At 44.8% G+C, this 20426-nt stretch overlaps 1 protein-coding gene across 1 annotated transcript; it reads right to left on the reverse strand.

The window, feature by feature from the left end:
* Window positions 1-589: 589 nt before the first annotated feature.
* Window positions 590-19482, reverse strand: LOC129083463 (paired immunoglobulin-like type 2 receptor alpha). The gene is made up of 7 exons (XM_054589308.1): window positions 19393-19482; window positions 17924-18313; window positions 6156-6353; window positions 2609-2639; window positions 1445-1494; window positions 1174-1205; window positions 590-1004 (listed from the first exon to the last, which is right to left on the reverse strand). Exons 1-7 carry the CDS (start codon window positions 19445-19447, stop codon window positions 882-884), a joined length of 879 nt encoding a protein of 292 aa, XP_054445283.1. The 5' UTR covers window positions 19448-19482; the 3' UTR covers window positions 590-881.
* Between the last annotated feature and the right edge of the window lie 944 nt (window positions 19483-20426).

Consider the following 20426-nt stretch of genomic DNA (forward strand, 5'->3'; position numbering starts at 1 on the left):
CTGTGGCACATCATTGCTGCTGGCAGAATTGCACAATATAGAAATCTGGGAAGGGAAGGCAAAGACACCTCATTCTGGGAGAAGGACATTGAGAAGGGTAGGTCTGTGTTCAAATATGGCTCCTCATTTACTTTAGGAAGAGCACTGTAACCATTCTGGTTCTTTTTTTATGTCTCAAATGAGCACATCCAATAACATATAGGGGTGTTGATCTTAAATTAGGTGATACATAACAAAATACATGCCAGTTATTATGGTAAGGAAAGTAGAATAGATTGGGCGAAGGCCTTGGGTTCTGGGCTGCCTACCAGTTTTTGGTAACTTACTATTTTGTGTCCAGGCCTGAGGCAATCACTGAACTGGAAGAGGGATCTTGGGTAGGTGCTATTATAGTTCATTTTTGGTGAGAATGACAGAAGTTGTTTGTGTTTAAATCAGGTGATGTATGTGAAGGCTTAAATGATGCCAGTTATTACCGTAAGAGAAGTAGAATGGTTAGACTGGGAAACAGAACTTGGATTCCAGGCTCTCTACCAGTGTTTGGAGACCTGTAGTCACTGAACAGAAGCACTAGAGGAGGACCTGGGGTATGTGCTGTTTATTATAGTTCATTTTTAGCAAGAAGGACAGAAGTTGAAGGTGACATCAGTTTTCTCTTTAGATGCATTCATTTTTTAAAAATATTTGTGGCCTGGTACTTTTCTTTTTGTGGACAAGGAACTGGAGCCGGTGGCTGTTTCTCTCAGGTCCTTGGTGGCCTTTGACCCCTGTTGACCTCTGAGTCATCTGTGTCTGGCGGGGATCATTATGGGAAGTATTATGGGAAGTGCTGACCCCTCTGAGCGGCTTACTCTAAGGAGGCCGTCATTCAGTCCCACTCCTTAGGCCTTTAGGGTAGAGTACACGGTCTCTTCCTGGGGGCTGTTGTGGGGAAGGCGGCGGGGAGGTGCTGACGGTGAGGTCGAGCCAGAGAGGACGAGGGAGGCATAGAGGATGCCATCAACCTGGTGAGAACAGAAAGAGAAGGGGCTAGAAGTGGAGGGGAGCTGACCCTGCCGTAGAGCGGTGACCCCTCACCCAAGAGCCCTGCCGACACCACAGTCCCTCTGCTCTTTCTAGCCGCCTTCTCCAAGCTTCCCGTAATTCTTTCAGCCTCTAGCCTGAGCTGCTTACCTTTGGGCCCAGCTTGGGGTCTTCATGTTGTTCTAGGAAAAAATCAAGATGTGCCAGGGTCAGGTGGCATGGTAGCCAAGATAGAGAAACGGGCGGAGGGCTTGGCAGTGAGATCATCAGCTGGTTGAGGACCAGGGTCACGTGGGAGGGGTGCGTGAGGCAGGAGGGAGTGGAAAATGCCAAGGGGCACGTGTTGGGGGTGGTGGTGGAGTGTGTGGGGAAGAAGAAAGGGCCGAGGTGGAGAGTGGGCAGTGACGGTGGTAGAACTGACCTTTCCTCCCAACGTTCTCATACTTCTCCTCAGTGTTATGGGAGGATCCCCTGTGTGGGAAGGAAAGGGTGGGAAACGTGTCAGAGGGTGAGCAGAGAAGAGTTAACGCCTGCATCTGGCCGGTTTTCCTGTGGGGGGCTCTGCGACCTGCTTGGACCGACTTGGAAGGTGCAGGCAATGGTTTGAGGCTCTCAGCAGGCGGCTGGCTGCCCGGAAGAGCAATGAAAGGCGATTTGTGCTGTAGCCCAGGAGCGAGCGGCCCCTGAGCGCCAACAGAAGGGGGATTGTTCTGGGGAAGCCACTTTTGTAGGAAGGGGACACAGGAGGGGAAATCGGAAGGGGGAGTTCCCGTCTCCTCGGCTGGCACTACCTCGGTTAAGACTGGAGAAGGAAAACCATGAAGCTCATCTCAGAGCCTCTGGGTGGGTGCTCAGGCCTCGGTCCCCAGGAGGAGACACCATCCTGGGAGGGAAGCCGAGCAAGGCAGCTGGCAGAAAGTCAGGGAGACAGAGAAAGGAGGGAGAGGGACTTAGGGAAAGGGAAGTGTGGAAATGGGAAGAAGGATGGAGAAAAGGAAACTGCTGGGAGGGTGAGGAGGACAGGACAGGAGGGAGCCCAGGCACAGGGAGGAGGCCAGGCTGGGAGCTCTGCAGGGCGGTGCTCTGAGAAAGGCAGATGGAGGCGACGATTCCTGCGGCCCCTTCGGGCACCTCAGCCGGGAAAAGGGAGACTGGACGATGAACACGAAAGTGGAAAAAGTGTGGAACAGGAAAATGCATTTGGGAAAGATGATGTTCTAGGTGAAAAGAAAACAGGATGAAAAGAAGGAAAAGCTCAGAATTGGCCATGAAAGGAGGAGAAAAGGAGATACCAGAGGAAGAGAAAAGGGAGGTATTCTGAGAAAGAATTAGAAAAACTGCCGGAACCTCTAGGTCTACTGTTCTTGACTTATTTTATTTTATTTTATTTTATTTTTTATTTTTGGTTTGTTCTTAGGAGCCAGAGCCTCAGGAAGCAACGAGCCTAGCCTGTTAGGGATGTATGAGGATGTTGATAGGAAAGTCAAGGATGAGAGCAGCTGTGAAAGGGTCTCTCTCGCTGTTCTCACAAAGACACTTCTTGTTTCCCAAATCAGTACCCCCCACTTACAGGACAAGCACTCACCTGTCTGGGGCTCTGGCTTTAGTCTGCAGACCTGTAGAGGGACCAACAGCGTGTCAGTGTCCCGTCCATGAACAGCATCTCCCCTCCTGCCTTTTCTGCTTTGTCCTACTCCGAGACCATCCTTGGAGAAACCAGGGCAGCAAAGCAGCTCTGCTGAAACCCATGTGGGAAGGGCCTGGGACTCAGAGCCAGCACCCAGCTGGCACGCTGAAGCCTCCCACACCTGTCCTGCTTCTGTCCTCAACACCAAATCAGGAGAGCTGTCTGCACCCTGTGCCCCCTTCACCCTGTCCTACCTTTCCGTCTGTTTCCTTCCCCTTTCCTTGAACTCCCTGCAATCCCCAAACCTGCTCCCTCCACTGCTGAGCCCTGGCCACCCTCCCCCTCCCTCCCCTCTCCTGTCACAGGCAGCATGGCTCCCTCCTGCCCTGGCCCACCAGCTTCTTGTCTTTCCTTCTGAGCGGTGGCTGTTTCTCTCTCCCACCTCATGAACCTCCAGGTCCTTCTCAAGCCTCTCTACAGCATTTCCCTAGCTCATGGCCCCTGGTTCACACACATCCTCTCCACCACCAACTGCCCTCCTGGGAGGCCTCACCATCTGCTGGGACAATCCTCCAACACAGCGGGCTCATCCATCCCCCCAACTCCAGTGAACTCCATTCCACTCAGCCATACCCTGGACTTTATTTTTTTAATTACTGGGAGTGAGAACTCTAAACTTACATGCTAGTATCATTTTTTTAAAAGATTTTTATTTATTTTTAGAGACAGGAGAAGGGAGAAGGGAAGAGAGAGAGGGAAACATTGATGTGTGAGAGACACATCAATTGACTGCCTCTCACACACCCGCAACCTGGCACCTGGCCCACAACCCAGGCATGTGCCTGATTGGGATTCGAACCCATGACCTGCGAGGCACAGGCTGCACTTAACCCACTGAGCTACACCAGCCAGGGCCATGCAAGTATCATATTTATACTACAACTTCCTTTCCTCCCAGTTCTCTTTTTTCACCTCCCCCATACTCATGCTTTGACCTCCCTGAGCTCTTGTCCCCCGATAATCCACTTTCCTTCAGGCTACCTGGAATGTCTGCGAGTCCTCCACTCTCCATTTGGGCCCTTTCCCCAGCTCCTTGACCTCCTGAGTTCCCTTGTCCTGCCACACCGAGCTGGTAAATCTTCAATCCTGGAGGCATCTCTGGCATGGAGGACTATTTGCTTATCCATTATCCATTCACCTCTTCTTTCTCAGTTACAGAACCTTGGTTTTATTTGGAGCAGCAGTGTGCTCCCCTACAGATAGATGTGGGACATATGACTAAATTCTTATCCATGAAGATATAGGGGGAAGTGTGGGTAGGACTTTTAGGAAGGCTCCTGGACTATAGTTCACTTTCTCTTCATCTCTGACCCTCATCCTTACTCTGTGGAGGACAGATAATTGGGGCATTTTTGTCCTTTCCTCCTTCCTCCTGTTTTCTTCTTGGATTCAGAAATAATGGCTGGGATCTTAGAAACTACCTTGGACCATGAGGCAACCTTCAGGAGAGTGAGTGGAAAGGTAGGAACCTAAGTACCTAAGGAGAGTGGCTTCTGCTATCTGCCTCCAGATCCTTTTATGTGAGGGGAAAAAAAAACCCTGTCTCACGTAAATCACTGTTACTAGTGGTCTCTCATGCTAACAGGTGAACACAAGTCCTAACCACTAAGTCCTAAAGGTATCTAAACTGCATGGTTAAATACTGCTGGGGAAAAACACAATCATGTGCAATGATACTTTCACAGATCTATGGCTTCTCATCTGAGTTAAATCCTTGACTACAATCTTTTGTTTCTTTGGTGACTACATCACATTTTCTCTTCATTTTTGGTCCTTATACTTACTTCCCTAAGAAGCCACCAGAAGGTGTTTTCTTTGTAGAATTTTTAAAAATCTCAATTTTTATGAAGTTGAATTCATCGATATTTTTATTCATTGCTTTACGGTTTTATGTCATACTTTGGGAGGTCCTCTCCATACAATGGTTCCAGCACTATGTATTGAATTACTCCTCTTTCCTTATTAATTAGAAATTTTACCTTTTAATTGACTAAATTTGGGTCTATTTTATCCTGCCTAGATGAGAGGTTTTTCTTTTCTTCCAATTACTTTATCTGTTATCTGTTTATCTATTATATGTTAGTATTGCATCACTTTAATTATTGTAGCTTAATAATTATGTGTTAATGCTCATCTAGTGCTTACTTTGTGCCAGGGTCTATTCTAAATGCATTGTTTAATATCATGGCAACCCTCAGGGTAATTACTATTATTATCCCTATTTTACTGGTGAGTAAGTTAAGGCACAGAGTAATAGTACCGCCAGAGTTGACCCAGCCAGGATCTGATTGTAGGCAGTGAGGTTTTATGTTCTTCACCTTTGTGCTTTAATATCTAATAGGGAAAATCTTGTTGCAAAATTTTTAAAGTAATTTCAAATCAAGTTTGATGCTGTCGGGGTATAAATAATTAATGCCTTTAACCCTATGCTCTCATTGAGCTGTTAACGCATATATCCAAATCTGACGGACATCTCCACTCAGATGCCACACAGGTATCTCAAACATAACACATCCAAACTGGAGGAATCATCTTTCTCCCACAAACACGGCCTTTGACCTCCTATGCTCCCTAATTCACTTGGTAGTTTCATTACGGCCTTGTTCGCCCAAGTTGTAAACATGAGATTTCTTCCTGCTCCCTCATCCCTACATCAATCCAGTCACCAAGTCCAACTGATTCCCTTTTGACCTTTTCCAGAATCTAGCTCTCTCTGTAGATCTATGTCTCTACAAGGCGAAATGAGGTTGTCACTTGGCTGCTTCATGTCCTCTTCTCCCATCTTCTACCTCCTTCATGGCACTGAGCTACTTACAGTTCCCAGAATGGTTTCCTTTGCTTGGAGGAACAGAAGTTTCTACAACCCCCTCACCACTTCCCTGGCTAATTCATTTTTTCACTCTTTGAGAATTTTTGCCACTGTCACTTCCTCTGGGAAGTCCTCCCTGATTCTTCTCCTTCCTCTCAAACTACCATAGCTCTTTCTGAGTGAGGCAATCAACCCTTGAGGCACCTCCTGCCCCCTCAGAGTTGTGTGAAAGCAGGGCTTCTGCTTTATCTATTTATATCTCCAGTCACAAGCCAGGCCTGGGAAAGGGGCACCCCACTAATGCTTGCTGAGCTAAGCCAACTTCCTGTCCCTCTCTTCTCTCCTCTTCATGAACTAAAAGGTGAGGACTGATGAGAAATGATAGTCAAGAAATAAATAAGAACTGAAAAACGATCAGACTTGTGGCGAGAAATTGGTTTGGAATGGTGGTTTCAAACTTGGTCACTCACAGACACCACTTGAGTAGACTGTTAACGATGCATATTCCCAAGTCCAACCTCACCCCAACGAGGATTTGTATTTTTAACAGGCACCTGTGGTCATTCGATGCAGGTGGATTCAGGGAAACACCTGGTTGGGAAGCTCGCGGAGAGAGTGGGATCTTTTACAACTTACCTTTGCTTCTCTTCCACCCGAGGTAGACCATCAGACCCAAACTTGCAATTATGAGCACAGCACTGGCCAGTGCCACCCCAACTATAGCTCCCGGAGTAAGGGGCCAAGTCCCTGAGGCCCTCTCTTCCCCCGAGACACTGACGCCGTTTGTGGTGGTGGCGATGGTGCTGGTGGCGCCCTCCGTGGGTTTCTCGGTGGCTGAGAAGACATGAGAAATAAGCAAACTCTCGCGTGAAGGACTGGCGGTATCTGGGTGAAACTGCCACATCCCGTTCCCTAGTTTGGGGAATATTGGGTGTGGGGAGCAACCCTCTGAAGCTCTCACAGCGGGAGGGGATTAACAAGATGAAATGCTGAAGGTTTAGAATATACATCACTCGTCACTTGGTTTAAACCCTGACTCTACCACCCACCAGTGCTGAGACCTCAGAGCCTCATCTCGTCACCTACAAATAGGAATAACTAGATCACAGGATTAAAAAAAAATTATTGTGTCAAAAGCCTTTTTTTGCCAAAAAAACATAAAATTTGCCATTTTAACCATATTTAAGTGTACAGTTCAGTGACATTAAGTACATCCACGCTGTTGTGCCACCATCACCGCCATGCATTTCTAGAGCTTTCTGATCTTCCCACACTGAAAGTCTGTCCCCATTAAACAATTCCCCATTATCCTCACGCAAGCCCTGGGAACCCACCGTTCTGCCTTCTGTCTCTATGAATTTGGTACTCTAGATACCTCATATAAGTGGAATCAAATAGTATTTGTCATTTTACAGGATTGTTTTAATAAGTGAGAAAACATCTGTAAAGCACTTAGTATATATTTGAAGCACTTAGCATAAAGATGTTTTTAAAGTTACTTTGATATATGTTGAACTTTAGTTCCTACCAAACGGATTGTACTTTTTAGATGTTTAATACACCATTGAAAAATAACATAATACTAAACCACAGAAAAAATTCTAATTCTAATAAAATCTTTAGATTACCAGAGACCAAATTCTCTGTCCACTCTTGTTAGAAATTTATAATAAAGGTATAAATACCACCTCTCAACTAAGATAGGCTCTTTTAAATTCTTAGTCAAAGAAATATACAGGGTCCGGCACAAATAATGCCCCTTTTTTATTACAAAAATCACAAGCATGTACTTCTGTAGCATAACATCACACCCAAGCACACCGCATGGCCTGAAATGGTGAAATGTTGAAATTGCTGTCCATCTCGTGCAAGACATTCACATACCCTACCAACCACACTCAAGCAAGCCCTACTTCTGCCAGACCCTGTATATAATAAGATGCTTAGAAAATAAAAACCGGAGCACCTGAAACCTGTATAATTTTGTGAACCAGTATCACCCCAATAAATTCAATAAAAAGGAAAGCATAATTTAAAAAAAAGGCAGCACAATACATATTTTTAAAAATCTTCTGGAATATGACTAAAGCTGCACTCTAAACTAAATTTATAGTATTGAATGCTTTCACTCTTTAGAATGGGAAGAAATTTTTAAATGAATGAAATTTTTAAAGAAAAAAATAACCAAAAACAGAGAAGAGGCAGCCCTAAGGAAACTCATAGTTTAAAAGTAATGAAAACCTATGAGGGAATAAATTTATGAGGAAACAGAACAGCAAAAGGTATAATAAATCCAGGAAGTGGTTATTTAGGGAAAAAACAAGAAAACAGACAAGCCTCTTACAAACCCAGCAACAAAAGAGTTTAAGTTGTTAATGAGTGTATCCTCACTTATAGGTTGATAAATTAAAAATAAAAACCTCTGTGAAATGGATGATTTTCTGAAACAATTTTTTTTAATGGGTTTAATAAGTAGTAAAGTTTAACTGATGGGTAGACAAAGAAGTGAGAACACTATTAAGGAACTACTTTTCACAAAGATTGTAAGCTTGTTGGTTTTATGGGTAAAACCACTCATTCTTGTAAAAATTTAAGGAACAGATAATTCCTAGACAGAAGTTTCCAGAACATAGAAAAATATGGAAAACTGCAATTCTAAATATTACATAAAATAACCCTTATGTTAATATCCACCCATAATTTTTAAAAAAGTGAATATTAAAACAAAAGGCTGTTTTTTTTAAACTGGCCTGAGTAGGGGAAAATACCCAGTATTGACACAATGGGAGTGTAAATTGACACAGCTTTTGGCGATGCATTTAGGAATATGTATCAAAGTGTAAAATACCCACAAATGCCCTTAGACCCAGTGATTTCAGTACTAGGAATTTGTCCTATGGAAGTGCTGGCGCAAGTATTGAAAGGCCTCTGTTTAAGGGTGTTCTTTGCAGCATTGTTGTGATGTGGTGACAACCTAAGTGTCTTTAAATAGAAAACTGATTAAGTAAATTATGATACAGTGCTACAGTGGGATAGATACCATGCAGGTATTTACACTCAATATTATTTTATATTAGTTCCAGGTGTGCAGCATAGTGGTTAGACAGTCATATACTTTATAAAGTAGCACCATACATAGTTATTAGAATATTATTAACTATATTTCCTGTGCTATACTTTATATCCCTGTGACTATTTTGTGACTTCCAATTTGCACTTCTTAATCCCATCACCTTTTTCACCCAGTGGTGAAAATCTTTTAATCCATTGAGTTTATTCTTACATCTATCTGTCCCGTTTCCCAACACCATTTATTGAATAGACTGTCTTTACTCCATTGTATTTTCTTGTCCCTTTTGTCATATATTAGTTGACCATATAGCTGTGGGTTTACTTCTAGGGTCTCTATGCTGTTCCACTGATATGTCTGTTCTTATACTAGTATCATGCTATTTTGGTTATCATGATATCAGGTAGCATGATACGAACAACTTTTTTCTTCTTTCTCAAGATTGCTATTCCTATCTGGGGATCTTTTGGGTTTCCATATTAATTTTTTGATTATTAGTTCTAGTTCTGTGAAATACACTCTTGGTATTTTGACAGGCAATCCTTTCACAATAAATGCAAATCAAATCATCATGCTGTATACTTTAAACTTATAGAGTGATACATGTTAATTAATTCTCAGTAAAACTGAAAAAAAAAAACCCCAAGTTAGCATTCTAAGAAGGACTTGTGATTAACATTAAAAATATTTGACCCTGCCTGCTAGTCAAGATGGTGGCATAGATAAACATGGTACTTCCCTCTTCCCACAACCACATCATAACTACAACTTAACTACAGAACAACCATTATTCAGAACTACCAGAAATCTGGCTGAATGGAAGTCTTACAGGCAGGAAATTAAAGAAGCAGCCACATTGAGGCTGGCATGCGGGGCAGAGGCTTGGAATGGGCTGGTCCCACACTTGTGTGTGGCAGATAAAAATTGGGAGGTATATCTCAGCTATGGAGGTCCCTCCTGAGGAGTGAGGGATCCAAGTCCCATGCCAGGTCCTCCGGCCAGGGTTCCAGTGCCAGGAAGAGAAGTCCTCTTCACTTTAGATGGGAAAACCAGTAATGATTGAGGCTGAGGGAGACAGAGGACTTCTTGAGTCCCAGGCAATTCCTCTGACAGGGACTGCACACGAAATTACTTGGACTCACTCCCTCGGAGCTCCATCACTGGGGCAGTAGCTTGAAAGACAACAAAGACATATGGGGAGGAATTGAATTGTCTGGAATCAGGACAAGAGCTGGGAGGCTACTTTCTCACAAGGCAGAAGTGCTGACAGAGACCAATGTTCCTTTTATGAGACCTCACCACATGGACCCAGCCGGTGGGTGCCTTATCTGAGATTCCATCATATCTGAGATTCCTGATGATTCTCTGATGCACCACCCCACCCAATTTTGGGGCTCACCCAAGCTGTTTCAAGTGGCTTTTCCATATGAATGTCCTGTCTTGTCTCATGTTTCAAATTCCCCTAAAATTTCTCAAACAAGCAGTATCTGGTCTCAGTGTGCCCCATACCTCTTGTACTAGCAGCAGCTGCCCTTGGTACAGCACTAGTATCAGCCAGCCTTGGTTTGTAGCTTGGCCTTGCCTGAAAATATCGAGGCCTAGCACAAGTAGCAGCCATTTGCAGATTGCTTTGTAGCTCATGCTGGGTGGCCACCGGCAAGACACAAGCAATGGCTGGCCTTGGCCTGTACCTCCTGGGAGGCCCCAGAGCCAGTGCACCCAGCGGACAACTTCAAACCAGGCTGAAGCCCTACCTAACCACCTCCACAAGCTATGCACTCACGAGGTAGATTCAATAAGCACCAGCGCCCTGCTGAAGTAAGTCCAGCTCTGTGGAGTGGGCCCCTGCACAGCTGATCCTCCATAGTGGTCAGTGGGCACAACCAGTCATTGCAGATGACTGACCTGGAGGTAAATCCCTCTCATTTATGTGCCAACAGCAATCAAGGCTCAACTACAAGAAAAGTGTGTACACAACCCACACAGGGGGTGCACCCTGAGTGCCAGTTCAGGTGATTGGGGAGGCTGTGCCACCGGACCCTATAGAACACCTACTACATTAGGACACTCTACCAAGCCCCAGAGACATAGCAGCTCTTCCTCATACATAGAAACAAACCCAAGGAGGCTGCCAAAATGAGAAAACAAAGACACGTGTTCCAAATGAAAGAGAAGAACAAAACTAGAGAAAAAAGAACTAAACGAAATGGAGATAAATAATCTGGTTGTGTTATTGTAGAGAGTCAGTTAGAGTGCTGGGGACTCTCCTCTGCTGGCTAAGATGGAGACAGGGGGAGGTTCTTACTCTGAACATGCGAAAAGCTAGAAACATGAGTGGATAGGACTGAGCATGCCAACAGCTAGCAAGATTATTGGATAGAAAAAAGCCCTCCCCTCCCTAATCCCTAGCAGAATTGTGGGCTTGAGCAGGAAGAGGAGATGGTCTTTGAGATGAGAGTTCATCATTCTCCCATGTTGTGCAGCACCTGAATAAAACTTCTTTTCTTTTGCACCGGCATCTGCCTCATAAGTTTGGCTTTTATTGTGGCAGGCAGCTGTACCTCTGTTTTGTTTGGTTATAGATGTAGAATTCAAAATATTGGTTATAAGAATGCTCAATGAACTTAGTGATAACTCCAACAGTATAAAAAAGAACCAGTCAGAAATGAAGGATACATTAACTGAAATGAAGAATAATTGACAGGGAATGAACAGTACAGTACATGAAGCCAAGAATCAAATCAGAGATTGGGAATGTAAGGAAAAAAAAAAACACCCAGTCAGGACATCACAAAGAAAGAAGAATTAAAAAAAAAATTAGGATAATGTAAGGAGCATTTGGGGCAACTTCAGTGTACCAACATTTGCATCACAGGGATGGTGGAAGGAGAAGAGAGAGAGCAAGAAATTAAAAACATATCTGAAAAAATAATGACAGAAACTTTCCTTAACTTGGCGAAAGACATACAAGTCCAGGAATCAGAGAATTCCAAACAAGATGAACCCAAAGAAGCCTACACCAAGACACATCATAAGTAAAATGCCAAAGGTTAAAGACAAAGAGAGAATCTTAAAAGCAACAAGAGAAAAGCAGTTACTTACAAGGGCACTCCCATAAGACTGTCAGCTGATTTCTCAACAAAAAATATGCAGACCAGAAGGGATTGGCAAAAATATTCAAATTGATGAAAAGCATGTTTTTCATGTGTCTATGGGCTTTCTGATTAGAGCATTTAATCCATTTAAATTTAAAGTTATTATTGATAAGTCCTTATTCATTTTTCCCTTTGTGCTTGTGTTCTTCTCCCACTCTTTTTCTTCATCTTTTCAAAGCAGTCCCTTTAAACTTTTTTTGGTGGAGGTGTATTCTTTTAGCCTTCTTTTGTCTGGGAAACTCCTTATTTCCCCTTCCATTTTCATTGAGAGCCTCGCTGGGTAGAGCAGTCTTGGTTGCAGACCTTTTCATTACTTGGAATATTTCTTGCCATTCTTTTCTGGCTTGTAGTGTTTCTGTTGAGAAGTCAGCTGCTAGCCATAGCAGGGCTCCCTTGTATGTTATTACTTGTTTCTCCCTTGCTGCCTTTAAGATTCTCTCTCTGTCTGTGATATTTGCCATTTTAATGATGATGTGCCTTGGAGTGGGCCTCATTGGGTTCCTCTTGAATGGGACCCTCTGTGCTTCAGGGACTTGTGTGACTTTTTGTCTCCTCCAATTAGGGAAGTTTTCCATCATCACTTTTTAAAACAGGTTTTCTATCCCTTGCTCTTCTTCTTCTCCTTCTGGTATACCTATTATATGGATATTATTATATTTCATGTTGTCCTATATTTCCCTTAATACCTCTTCATTATTTTTGAGTCTTTTTTCATTTTCTTGCTCTTTTTGGGAGCTTTTTTCTACCTTGTCCTCCAACTGGCTGATTCTATCTTTTGCTTCATCTAGCCTGCTTTTGATTCCTTCTACTGTGTTCTTCAATTCAGAAATTGTATTCTTCATTTCCTCTTGCCTCTTATTGATAGTTTCTATGTCCATTTTCATGCTGATATAGTTCACAGTAAGTTTCTTGTAGTTTCCCTAAGTCAATATCTGATGGTTTACTTGCCTCTATTTAACTTAGTACTCTTTCTGGGGATTCCTCCTTTCCTTTTGATTGGGGGTTGTTTCTTTGTCTTCCCATTATTTGTGAGACTCTTCTTTTTTGCTTCTGCTTCTTAAATTGATCTGTTTTGACTTCCTGACTTTGTGGAGTGACCTTCTATGGTAGGAGACCTGTGAGATTCAGTCGTGCTGTCTCCTTGATTTCCTGAACTTGGTGCTCTTTGGATGCTTTGTATGCCATTTATATTGGCTCTCTGCAAGTAATTGGTTTTTATTGTTGTTTCATCATTCTTCGGTGGGCCCTTCCCTCCAGCTGGTTGACTGAGGGTTACTCTGCCCACCATGTGTTATGTGTTTTTGGGCAGGTCCTGCCAGAACACAATCACAAAGCCCAGGAAATAAACCCGCATCCGCAAAAATAACCCCCCTGCAATCCCACTACAACAGCAAATAAACCAGTATTAATAAGTCTGTAAAGAGTTTCAGACTATTATAAGAAAGGGGAGAAATAAACTATTAGTATAAAACCTAATGACTTAATATGCACAAATTTGATAGACCTAAAATGAATGTTAAAAAGCTGTGTGGTAAAGAAAATATCACAAATCATGGAGAAGACCACAGAGGATTTGATCTCAGTAGCCTCTAGTGTTTACCGCTGTTTTTTCTTTCTGGATCCGCCTCTGGTGATGTCACATGTTGACCCCGTCTGACTTTCGGCAATGTGTTCGAGACTTCCAGAGATATACTGTTTGTGGCCGTCTCTTTCAGTTGTTATTCTAGTCACTCTGCACTTAGCAGTCAGGCTTAGGCACCACGGGATCGGACAGAATTACTCCTGGGGTCGGGGCTATTGTTTTCTTTCAGGCTGCTCAGAGGGGAGTGGTCTGCCTGAGCAAGATGGCTGCTGCCATGTGGGGGATGACTCAGCATCAGGATCCTGAGGCTACTCCCTCAGTTCTCTCCCCAAAACCGCTGTCCCCAGTCTCTCCTCAGGTGTTTTTTGCCCGCTCTGCCCCTTCCTTTGGCAGATCCCAGGGTAAGTGACTGCAAATAAAAATTTATGCATTGGCCCTTAAAACAGCTCTTTGCATCTCCAGCTGCCCATCTCCGACAGAGAGCAACTCTGCCACTTTTCACAGCTGGCTGTTATCTGTGTACTTTTGGGGCTCTAGTACTGTAGGCTGGGGATACCTGCTTATAGATTAGACCCCACTCTTCTCAGGGAGATCCAACTGGCTGTTTCAATATCCTTTTGGTGCTGCTGCCCGTGGGCGCCCCGCACACCTTCTCAAGTCTCCACTGCACTCCTTACCAGTCAGGTGGTGCTAAAGCCGATTCTTCTGTTTGTCCGAGGTTATCTCTATGGGCCTTCTGTATATCCTCTGAAGTGTCTGTTCAGGTCCTTTACCCATTTTTAAATTGGATTGTTTGTCTTCCTGGTATAGAATTGTGTGAGTTCTTTATACATTTTGGAGATCAAACCTTTGTCCAAGGTATCATTGGCAAATATGTTTCCCCATACAATTGGTTTACTTTCCATTTTGTTGATGTTTTCTTTAGTTGTGCAGAAGCTTTTTAGTTTGATGTAGTCCCATTTGTTTATTTTTTCCTCTATATCGCTTGTCCTAAGGGGTGTATCAGTGAAAATATTGCTGTGTGGGATATCTGAAATTTCCTGCCTATGTTCTCTCTAGGACTTTTATGGTGTCACGACTTCTATTTAAGTCTTATGCATCTTGAGTTTATTTTGGCGTGTGGTGCAAGTTGGTAGTCATCACTAGCCATTTGAGAGATGCAGATTAAAACCACAATGAGATATCACTTAACACTCCTCAAGAATGGCCATCATTAATAAATCAACAAACAACAAATGCTGGTGAGGTTCTGGAGAAAAGGGATCCCTAGTACCCTGTTGGTGGGAATGCAGACTGGTGCAGCCACTGTGGAAAACAGTATGGCATTTCCTCAAAAAACTAAAAATGGAACTGACTTTGGATGCAGTGATGCCACTGTTGCAATTATACCCTAAGAATCCTGAATCACCACTTCAAAAGAACCTATGCACCCCAATGTTCACAGCAGCATTATTTACAATAGCCAAGTGCTGGAAAACAGCCTAAGTGCCCATCAGTAAATGAACGGATCAAAAAATTGTGGTACATTGACACAATGGAATACTATGCAGCAACAAAAAAGGAGTTCATACCTTTTATGACAGCATGGATGCAACTGGAGAGTATTATGCTGAGTGAAATAAGCCAGACAGTGAAACAAATACCATATGATCTCACCCATAAGTGGAACCTAATCAACAAAATGAACAAATGAGCAAAAATAGAACCAGAGACAGGGAAATAAAGAACAAACTGGCAGTGACCAGAGGGGAGGAGGGAGGGAGATAACGGGGGAAAGAAGGGGAAGGGACAAGCCAAGGAACATGAATAGAGGACTCATGGGCACAGACAATGGGGGGATTTACTGTGGAAGTGAGGGGTGGGACGGGGCAGGGGAGAGCAATGAGGAAAAAGGCAGAAAAACTGTACCTGAACAACAACAACGAAAAGTTTTTAAAATCTATAGTATTTAGAAGATATCTCTTTAAATTAGTAAAAGCGTAAAGTGTGATTGCATTAAATTGATATTTGTTTCATAATAAAAAAAGTGATAAAAAGCAAGGACCTGCAACCAAGATTACTCTACTTGGCAAAACTATCATTTCGAATCAAAGGACAGATAAAGAACTTCACCAAAGGAGGTCATCACCACCAAACAAGTATTATATGAAATGTTGAAGGGTTTTCCTTAAGAAGAAGATACGAAATATGAACAATAAAATGGAAATAAATACATATCTATCAAAATTGAATCTATAAAACAAAATAAATGAACAAGCAGAACAGAAACAGACTCACAGATACAAAGAACATTTTGATGGTTGCCAGGTGGGAAAAGGGTTGGTAGGATGGGGGAAAAAGCTGAAGGAATTAAAAAGTACAAATTGGTTATTACAGAATAGTCATGGGGATATAAAATACAGCATAGGGTATATAGTCAATTATATTCTAATAACTCTGTATGGTGTCAGGTGGGTGTGAGATTTAGCTGGATGGTCATTTAGTAAGTTGTGTATGTCTAATCACTGGGTACACACCTGAAACTAGTATAATAATGTATGTCAACTGTAATTGAAAAATTAAAAAAATGATTAAAAAATAAATTTAAAAAATTTGACCCTGTCAAAAAACAAATAGTGAAGCCAAATGGAGAGGCCAGAAATGCATACCATACTACAAAAGAACTTAGAAACCAGACCTATGAATCAAGAAAGAAGAGAAAAAAAATGTCAATAAATCAAAAAATAAGATTGGGACAATTGAGTAACTTCTTGGTATAAAGATCAATTTAATTATTTGCCTCACATCATATACCAAATAAATTCTCACTACATTAAAGAGTTTTGTTGTAAATAGTAACCATACAAAAGTTAGAAGAAAGTAAAATATTTTCAACCCATAGTGGGATATGGGATTTTGGGCTTAGAAATGAAAGAAAAAAAAATTATAAAGGATAATGTTCTTAGATTTGGCATAAAAAAAATAAAAAAAAAAAAAAAAAAAAAAAAAAAAAAATTCTATGTGCCCAGGGATGGAACGTGAAACCCAAGCATGTGCCCTCATCAGAAATCAAACCAGTAACCTTTCGCTTTGTGATACAACGCCCAACTAACTGAGCCACACCGGTCAGGGCAGTGTGCTATCTTAACATTATGGTACTTGGGTTAAAAACATTTCTTTTAATTACTTTCTTGTGTTATTTTAAGCATGGATATCATATTAATTGTGAGAACTGAAAAATTAATTTACTGATAAAAAACTTAAACTAAACGTGACTCAGAGAAATGAAAAAAGGAAGTTAGGAAAGGAAGAGGAAGGATCTAAAAAGAAATCAAACTGCTTAAAAATGGCCATTTAAGGAGACATGCGGAGGTGCAAGAAGTATAAATCCAAAGTGGTTTGCTTAGTTCAGGTTGTGAACCACTTTATAATTGATCCCAAACCAGCTCTGTGGTAAAGACATAGCAGTAGTTTATCCAGGCTGGGAGGAGTGATTCACCACTGCCATAGTTTAGAGTTGGTGGCGTAAGTGGTTATAAAAAGCAAATCTGCTTACACTGCACCCCTTTATGCTGGGTCTGGGAGAGAGCCCCTCCCCCACTGCCCTGGAGACACATACGCTCAGGTTCAAGTTCCCATGCCCCAGGGAGCAATTCAGGAAGACCTATTGATGCAAAACACCCCATAGTAAGTTCAAAATAGGTCAAAACTACAAGATGATCAAGTCAGTAGGTGACACTGAGTGGCTAATGGTTGGTTGAGAGAGGACCGTGAGGTTAAACTGGGTTCAAATTCCATCTGTACTGTGACTGTGACTTTGTGCATCTAACAGTCTTGGTTTGCTCATCTGGAGCAGAAAGATGATAGTGGTACCTACTGTTATTGAGGGGTGCGGGTTAACTAGGGAGATGCATACCAAAGTATTCAGTTGGGATGTGGTGCACAGGAAGTGGGAGCTGCCCTTATTGCTGCCCTCTAATGACCGGGGCAGAGGCAAAGGGGGACGACACAAGGGTTTGTGTGGGGGAGGTGGGGATGTGGGGTGTTGCTGTGAGACACAAAAAAGGGTAAAAAAGGTGGAGATGGGGAAGGAGGGGAAAGAGATGGGACTGGGGCAGGAGCATTGAGGGCTGTGTTCTGGGGAGCAGAGTGGGAAAAGGAAGCAGGGAGCTTGGAAAAACAGGTGATGGGGTGTGACCAGGGGCCGGGGCAGGGGCATCCTCGGGCCCTCTTTGGGTATCTCTGGTGTGTGCCAGGCTGAGCTCACGGCTGTGGGCAGACACAGATGTGGGGCCAGCTGGGGCTCCACACACAGGCACCGGACCCTGTAGAAGCGAAGTTCACCTGGAGGATATGGGGCGAGGGCAGGGGGCAGGGCTGGAGCCCCAGCCTGTAGCAAGAAAGGGGGTTGAGGGCTGGATCTGGAGGGGGGCAGTGAGGGGGAAGGGCAAGGAAGGCAGCCCAAGTTTGGGGGACATTATGGTAAAAAGGTAGGGTTGTCAGAGGCCTGGGAAGGAGTCAAGGGCAGGGAGAGGAGTTTGAGAGAAGGGTCAGGAAGAGAGGTGCCTGGACCAGTCCTGGGGCAGGAGGACACTGTGGCTGGGGCAGCGGGACTCACCTCTGGTGATGGTGAGTTGGGTCCCCTCGATGGACTGCCACACTTTCTCGTTTTCTGTCTGTGTGGACAAATGAACTCGACAGAAGTACTTCAACTCGTCTTCCCTCCGCAAGTTAGAGATCTGGAGGGAGCCATTCCTCTGGCCCTTCGTCCAGTGCAGGGAGAGGCGGCCCTTGTAATCCTTATGGGTGAAAGGTGGGGTTGTGTTGTAGATGAACTGCCCATGGAACTCTCCCCGTCTCCAGGATATTCTCACACTAGGAACCTTGGTAAACTTCCAGCCGTAACAAAAGGAGAATGGGATGTGGATGGAGCCACCCTCGGGGGCTGAGAGGTGTATTGGCTGGATCATTTTATAAGGATCGCCTGAGGTGCATTTTGCTGAGCCACCTGAAAGGGGGACAAAGAAGGAGAGATTTTGAGGCCACTCGAAAGGACAAAAACCCTCTTCCCTACTGTAACAGGGTGCAGCTAGGCCCCCCGAAAGGGGATTTGTAATGGGGTCCAGAAATTGGGGTGTCCAAGAAAAATATAAGATACTCTCATCACCCCCCCCCCCCACCTTGGGCTTCTGCAGGGGATGGGAGATCGAGAGTCATTCTGCATGTCACAATGGAAGGATAGCTTCAGTCCTCATACGCAACGATGGTTATCTTGCATATCAACAAGGCTAGCCAGGAAAGTGTGCAAGAGTTTAACCCAAGATGTAGCTGGGCTAGCAGCCCCCCAGTTACCGTGCCTGTGAAAGTTGGAGATGGGGTTTGGGGGGTAGGATTCCCGCCAGGGTTGGCACCCAGACCTGCAGCCATGCTGGAGGCTTTTGACCATGCGATTTTAGGAAGCAGGAAACCAAGATGTAGCAGCCATGCAGGCGGCTCCCCCAGGTACAGCGCATGTGCACGAGAGCTTGGAGATTGTTCGCTCCATGCCGTGGGGGAACAACACGAAGACCATGCAGGGAGGAAAGGGACAAAGGACTCTTGCTAGTGGGCCATGAGAAGGTGCCACGTGGCTTTGGATTAAGAACCAGAAACCGCAGCCACATGGCTGATGGTGTTGGGAACCGCGAGAGGCCTGCCTAGCCGAGCTCTGGGCTTCTGTTTTCTGAAGGACGATTTGCTGCTGTGTAATTCTTTCCAAGCGTCAGCAAGAAGAACCAGGTCTCTCCTGTCAACACTACCTCAGACTGCCTGGCACATTCACCCATGGGCACAAGTGTGACAGATAGTATGGCTGGCCTCTGGCTGTGTCCCCCCCTTTGCACACCTGGGGAAGAAAGGAGGGTGAGGAGTGTGGGGGACCCAGCACTGTGGGACCAGCCCAGCCCAGCCCATTGTTTGTTGTGAGTGGGAGGTCTGGTTGCTGCCCCAGCAGACCCCTTCTCCAGACGGCTGGCCACAGACTCTCCGGGGGCTCCCCCTCCCCGCCCCCGTGACCCTGGGCAGAGCCACGTGGTCCTGGCCACTCACCAGCCTGCAGAGATGCTGGCAGCAGCAGCAGGGGCAGCAGCAGGGGCAGACACATCGCCTTGCTCTTCTCCAGGGGGCGAGTAGACAAGCAGAGCCTCTAGGCCAGAGGGGAGGCCCAAGACGGGAGGCTGCCTCCGTGTAGTCTGCCAGCTGGGAGGGACGGGATCAGGCTCCTTCAGAGGGCTGAGGGAGGGGGGAGCCCTCCCCCAAACACCCCTGCCCCAGAGTGACAAGCACTTCCTTTCTCAGTCTGGCTTCTTCTTTTCCTATATTGCAAAAGGGCCTTCCTTGGGGTCAGTGAGAGAGAGCCAAGATATAGGTCCCCCAGTCCCTATCTCCATGCTGAGGGTGTGGTCCTGTCCTTGGCTACCTGGAGCCTCCCCTCCCTCCTCAACTGCCTGTCTCTGCTGGGACTTCCTCATCTTCTAGGAGCCAGTCTCCATCTCTCTGTCTCTCTCTCTCCTGTTCTCTGGTTCTCTGGGTGCCTCTCAGCCTCTGTTTCTCTCTCTCATCCCAGGGGCAGTGGTGGCAGCAGGACCAGCTCAGGCCCTTCCGAGAGAGGAAAAGGCACCGTGAGTCTTTGCCCAAGTACAGCCCCTTCGAGCAGGAGGGAGAGACGCTGATGGAGACGCCCTCAGCTCCCAGCCCCAGCCGCTGCCACAGCCGCAGGCGCCTCCAGCTTACCCTTGGCCTCTCGCCATCCCCTGTAGGCCCCAGGCAGAATCAAGATCCACGGGCCCCATTCTGTTCCCTCTGTGCATCTCACTCCCTCCCTGAAGTTAAGAGGTGAGGGTGGTCTTACACTTCCATCTCCCCAGAGAGTGGGCTGTCTGGAGGCCATGCCCTAACGCAGAGAGTTCAAATCTGGGTCTGCAGGGCCCTCTGTCTTCCCCACATCACTTTTGAGGTGACCAAGACTCAGAGAACGTGTGCCCCAAGTCCATGACTCTCAAGTGATGGGTCGGGACTTGAATTCCAGTCTTTTTTCTGTTTAAAATATTTTATTTATTTATTTTTAGACAGAGGGGAAGGGA

The sequence above is a fragment of the Pteronotus mesoamericanus genome, unplaced genomic scaffold (assembly GCF_021234165.1).
Source record: "Pteronotus mesoamericanus isolate MK-2021 breed Mesoamerican mustached bat unplaced genomic scaffold, CSHL_Meso_final scaffold_167, whole genome shotgun sequence".
NCBI classification, from domain to species: Eukaryota; Metazoa; Chordata; class Mammalia; order Chiroptera; family Mormoopidae; genus Pteronotus; species Pteronotus mesoamericanus.